The sequence below is a fragment of the Sphaeramia orbicularis genome, chromosome 21 (assembly GCF_902148855.1).
Source record: "Sphaeramia orbicularis chromosome 21, fSphaOr1.1, whole genome shotgun sequence".
In the NCBI taxonomy this organism is placed as follows: domain Eukaryota; kingdom Metazoa; phylum Chordata; class Actinopteri; order Kurtiformes; family Apogonidae; genus Sphaeramia; species Sphaeramia orbicularis.
The window spans coordinates 7,744,678-7,750,677 of NC_043977.1; the positions used below are offsets into that span (position 1 = coordinate 7,744,678).

General features: G+C 35.7%; 1 protein-coding gene across 2 annotated transcripts in view; it reads right to left on the bottom strand.

Moving 5' to 3' along the window:
• LOC115412458 (integral membrane protein 2B) overlaps nucleotides 1–5,398 on the bottom strand; it is a 39,231-nt gene extending 33,833 nt beyond the window's left edge. The window contains exon 1 of one of the 2 annotated variants that reach the window (XM_030124986.1): nucleotides 5,177–5,398. In XM_030124986.1, coding sequence (XP_029980846.1) covers nucleotides 5,177–5,260 — 84 coding nt within the window. In that variant the 5' untranslated portion in view covers nucleotides 5,261–5,398. The remainder of the gene's footprint in view (nucleotides 1–5,176) is intronic. The other variant, XM_030124987.1, reaches the window with a different exon arrangement.
• Between the last annotated feature and the right edge of the window lie 602 nt (nucleotides 5,399–6,000).

Sequence of the window (6,000 nt, forward strand, 5' to 3'; positions counted from 1 at the left end):
GGGAGATATCCAAATTCAGGTATTGGGATCGGATCGGAAGTGAAAAACTGTGGATCCCTAAAATGAACAACATGATCAACACATCAAAAAAATTAATCAATAAAATAAACAAAAACAAAGAACATAATCAATGAATTGGACAAAAATGAAGAAACTACTCAGGTTTCAGTAAACAGCTTCTATAAACCAAAGTGGTTGTATTTAGTGTGACCTCCCTTTACACTTAACATGTCTTTAACCCTTTTGTTCAGACAATATCAGATTTATTGCATTAATTCTTTGATGTTTCATTCCAAGTTTCATTCAACACGTCAGGTGTTTCTACTTGTTTGTGCTGCCTCTTGTCATGGGATCAAGGGTCACAACAAATAGTGACTCTATCCTTTACAACACATTTAGTTGAGTTTTTTGTGTGTCTTTTAGGGCTGTACACATATTTCCTGTATTTTTTTGTTGTACTTGAAAAAAAGAGAATGAGAAGTAAATGTGTCTAATTATTTTAACCCTGAATAAACAACAGAGATAAAGGTGGACTAAAACTTTTACACAGGACTATGTGCTTCATTCACAAAAATACATGAGCTTCACCAAACCTTTACTGGTGGAAAAGCTAAACTGAGCAGGTAGAGAAGCTTATTCTAAATATTTCACTGTCTATTTTGACTCTTCATAAATGTCTTAGCAGCTGTGTTGGCTCACAGACAGGCTTAGGATTTAGCTCATTGGTTTAACCTGGTAAAGTCTGACAAACTGTCTGAGGAGGAGTAAAAATACAACCAACGGCTGCTCAAGTGCTGTTTGTAGTGTTTCTCACATTCATTTACAGACGGTTTCAAAAAGAGGAAGTTTAATGGAAAACCATAAATGAGGAACTAAGAGACACTAGAAGCACTCGGAGAGCGCAGACCTCCACCAAGGCTGATCAGTGGCCCCCCCCGTGGGCCCCCCCCACCCCCGATCACCACCAAAATTTAATCATTTCTTCCTTATCCCATTTCCAACAAACCCTGAAAATTTAATCAAAATCTGTCCATAACTTTTTGAGTTATGTTGCACACTAACGGACAGACAAACAAACAAACCCTGGCAAAAGCATAACCTCCTTGGCGGAGGTAAAAATGTCCTTCTCCCCTAAAATACTAATCAAATACCATGTAAAAAAAAAAAAAAAAAAAAGTCATTTGATTATGAAAATAAACTGCAATCTTAACAATGTGAATGCAACTAGAGATGGACAGTTTAAATAAAAAATACTGTTCAAGAATCACTAAATAGTCATTAATCTCCAAATGAAAAGCCAGTGATGATCTGAGTAGTGATTAGGGCTGGGTGATCCTATAATCTTAGACTGTGATCGACCTTAATGTAGCATGTGATCTACTTCTTAGGGTATCATTAAGATGGGTCAACCTTTCCAATTCAGTTTTCATTCATGTTAAACAACACAATTCTTTCATTTTTCTGCACTGAGTATTTTAACTCAATTTGTGTCATGTTGTTTTGCTGCTGTAAAAACAGGGTTCATATACATTTTTCAATTTCAAATACAAGCACTTTTCAAGCACTTTTAAGGGTCATTTTCTAATTTTTCCAGCAAAGCATCTTATGACTGGGGTAAAATACATATCTACAGGAATGAATGAATGAATAAATAAATAAATAATATTTTTTTCACTGTTTATCACAACGATGTATATTGTACTATGCTATAAACAGCTAAAATTATGTTTCCTAATAGCAAAAAGTTTGGAAATTATTAACGGACAACACAAACTTTTATCCAAAAAAAAAAAAAGGGAAGCCACTTGGTGTTCTTCAAACACACTCACACCAAGACAAAGATTAAGATAAAAATGTACCTGGAGACCTGCTAATTTTCTTTTTTGACATAAAGTTTTATTTTTCCAAAATGTATCACCTCTCCGTAAGTAGCTTTGGCTTGGGATCTAACCTGGCAGAGTTAATATTAAAAATGAATAAATAACTCACATCACAGAGTTAGAATTGCAGGCACTTTCAAGCACTTACACTTAAATTCAAGCACTTTTCAGACCTTGAAAACACAACATTGAAATTCAAACATTTTCAAGGATTTCAAGCACCCGTATGAACCCTGTGGAAAAAAAAAAAGACATAAAGCGACAAGTTACGACAAATCTGGGCCAGGTTCTGATCTCTGATGTGGGGTGAATCGGATTTAGCTACAGATTCTTTAGGGTCATGTCTGAGTGTAAGAACATTTTTGGTTTATCATAAATGTCTGGCAGGGCAAATTGAAAGTGAAAGACAGCAGCACCATGTGTGAATGTAAGTTGGGAAAATGTGGGCTAGTCTTTAGCCTACGTCAGCAGCTATTGCCAAATTATTGCGATAAAGTCTGTCCAAAATGATGTTTCCAGATAACAACAGCAGCAACAACAAAAAGCCACGTCACAGAACATAAACCTCCAGAAACAAGAGGGAAACATGCTATGGTTTGGTTGTAACTTGCCTGCATTTTATACAGAGATTAGAAAACTGTGATTCTACCTCCTCTTGGGCCAGATCGCTCAGCCCTTCCATATACTATTTAGTCAGACGATGTTGTGGTTATAAAATTAAGATTTCTGTCATGGCTAATTTCCATTTAAAGATCATATGTTTCTGATGTTTTCAAATCAACACTGTGAGTACACATCAACTGTTATCATATTTCATCACAGGAAAACTCAGATCAGATGACAACAAACCACAATAACAGATGCAACAGCTTGTTCATGGTGGTTGCTGAGTCAAGGTAGAAAACAGGAGTGTCAAATTCCTAAAATTGCATAAAATATACAGTGTCCGATGGTTATGCAAACTTTCACACCTTGTGAAATATTCTGACTAAGCATGACTTAAACTTCTGTGACTGCTAACTGATGCACCATGCCCTCATATTTGCTGAATTTGTGCTACAGATGGAACTGCTCTGCCAAGTGCAGGAAAATCCCTCCAAACAAGATAAATAACAGAATCAGCTGTTTCTGTGCCCACTTCAATCCCCAGCAGGAAAACATTAAGCTGCGATTATCAGGGAAAGAGCAGAGTCAAATCGAAACCTAAAGTAAGAGACAGCACTGTATTTACTATCCACACAGGAACCACAGTGGAAGACTTGCAAACCGAGATATGCATCACATGAAACAAAACAACAGTCAAGGGGAGCTGGAGACCTCATGCATTTAATAAAACCTGTTTGCACAAGTTTATACAGCCTGAGTTTTCATGTTTGCGAAGCAGTAAAATACAATCAAATCTAGTTCTGAGGTATCTCCAGCCCAGTTTATGCCTCTGTGAATTCACCCTGTCTATGACCCTGCTAACACAGCTCAGCTTCCTCCGTCGGCCTGAAAGAAACACAAAGCAGCTCCTTTCACAACAGGGTGGAGGCTTAAAAGGAGGATCTTTACAAGCTGTGTGCAGTTTAAAGCCCAGATCTGCTCTTAACCGCTTAATTATTCAATTGCTTTGTCTGCAAAATTAAAAGCTGCATCTGGAAGAGACGAATAAACAAATGCTGCAGACAAACTACTGGAGATAAAGCAATTTAGGGCAGCAAAATTAACTAATTCATAATCACAATATCAACCTGTGGAATTATTTTATCACAAAATGTAATTAAGGTGATCTGTTTGCAGAAATGGAAGAAAACAATCTCGTCTTGTAATATTTTGCACTGAGCAAACAGAGGTGCTGTGTAAAACATGCAAAATTATTTAACAAGTTATAATAATAATAATTTTAATGGAATTCATGTTGTTGTATGTTTGAGTTGAAGAAATACAGATTTCATAGAGAATAATCTGTGCATTTTCCTTGGTAAGTACCCACGCATACAGACTCGCAATGTGCTTCTTTCACCAAATCCTGCAGCCATAGACATTGTAATTGGCACCAATAGATATTTTACAAACTATTATTATACAATACAACGTAGCTCTGACAGTGGCTGGGAGCTAATGTCAGGCTTGTCAACTGGAATAGCAGACTCTGAAGGAGAATAATAACTCAAAAACCTAAAATTGGGCACATTTTTACTTCTAGCTATATGTATATGCTTTATATACTTGTTGCTCATTTATACATCCATTACTTTGACGTAGATGTTCACTTCAACTTCAACTCTTATCCTGTCTCTAATGAATGTCATCTTTCCTTTATCATTTATTCTATGCCTTCAAAACTTCATCTCAACACGAACTAACGTGTCTAATTTTAGTGCAACCATCACAGTTATCACCAGCCCACTGATGGCTTTTATATGATTTCATTTATGGAACAAACAATGTCACAACCTCTCGACAAAAGCAGTAATAGTGACCAATCTACATTATTAAACCTAGTGGCTAAAAGCTAAATAATTTCATAACTCACCTCTCCACCCGGAAGTGGAGATATAAGCTGCTACAGCTGATAAAATGAACCAGGGACGTGCTCTCCATGTTTACCCACTCTGTCCTCCGTAACAGTGACGCACTTTTGACAATTAACCGGTTTTTGATAAGTTAAAGCCACAATTCAAGTTAATGTAGTAAAATACAGCAAGTGGGACAACCAATAAAACAGCAAGCTAATAATAAATATAGGCTTCTTGTCATGTTTGTATTTTAGTCAATGTTAACAATGGCTAGGAGCCAAGAAAAAGTGGATACTCAAGAAATAAAATTGTTTTTATCTCAGTGTTCAGCTAAATGTTAACTTTATGCTAACTGGTGCATTAGCTTCTATATGCATCGTCTCTTCACATGTTGATTGATTTTTAATGCTTTTTCAGCCAAAAACACAGTAAACGTCGCTTCTTTTTGTGAATCCTCGTTAAACCTATCGTATAAATATACAATAATTGAACTGATGCTAAATGTGATACGTTATCTCTTACAAAAACACAATTAGCACAAGAATAGAGAAAAGCAGCACAAATACAAACAAATACACTGTGTCCTATGGGATTAAACACCGAAAAATGTAAACATATACAATGAGTTCGTAAACAAAACACAAGCAAAAGTCTCCATAGAAGAGGCTTGTGGTTGGAAAACACTTGTAGCATAAACAGTGGGTGGTTTTACAGAGTGAAACTCGTAAAAACATTGTGTGTCTTCCATCTGAACCGAAGCTCAGTGAGTTTGTTCGTTAGCCATTTTCTACTTACTGTGTCCTCCTCGGGAATAAGAGTTTCGGCGTCTTTTTTCACATCTTTCTGGGCCAAAGCGGAGTTGAAAGATAGTTTGACCATCCTGGAACAAAGGCTGAAAGACTCCAAATGAAAAAAAAAATTACTTAAAAGCCGCAAAAAAAAAAAAGAAACGGAGAGAATTTACACGGTTGCAGTCAGGTACTTCTCCCCGACGAAGTCTGAGTGGATCAAGTCACACACAGGCACGAGACTCAAGCACTTCCGGCTGATTTCACAATAAAGCGTTTCCGTTTTAGAATGTTATGTATGTATGTATGTATGTATGTATGTATGTATGTATGTATGTATGTATGTATGTATGTATGTATGTATGTAATAATAATACATTTTATTTCTAATGCACTTTACATTTTTATCTAAAAACTTCAAACTGCTACAGACAGGGTACAAAAAATACAATTAAGAGGGAAGTCAGAAAATAAAAATAGAAAGTAAGTAAGACAGATTAAAACAGTTTTTAAAAATTTAAGTATGTATGTATGTATGTTTGTATGTATGTGTGTATGTGTGTATGTATGTATGTATGTATGTATGTATGTATGTACGTATGTGTGTATGTGTGTGTGTATGTATGTATGTATATGTATATATGTATTATGTGTATGTATGTGTGTATGTACGTATGTACGTATGTACGTATGTGTGTGTGTATGTCTTGTATGTATGTATGTCTTGTATGTATGTATGTATGTATGTATGTATGTATGTATGTATTTGTTAGTTTGTTTGTTTATACAGTTTTGCAGTAATATTATGTGTGTCATTATGTTACATTACTT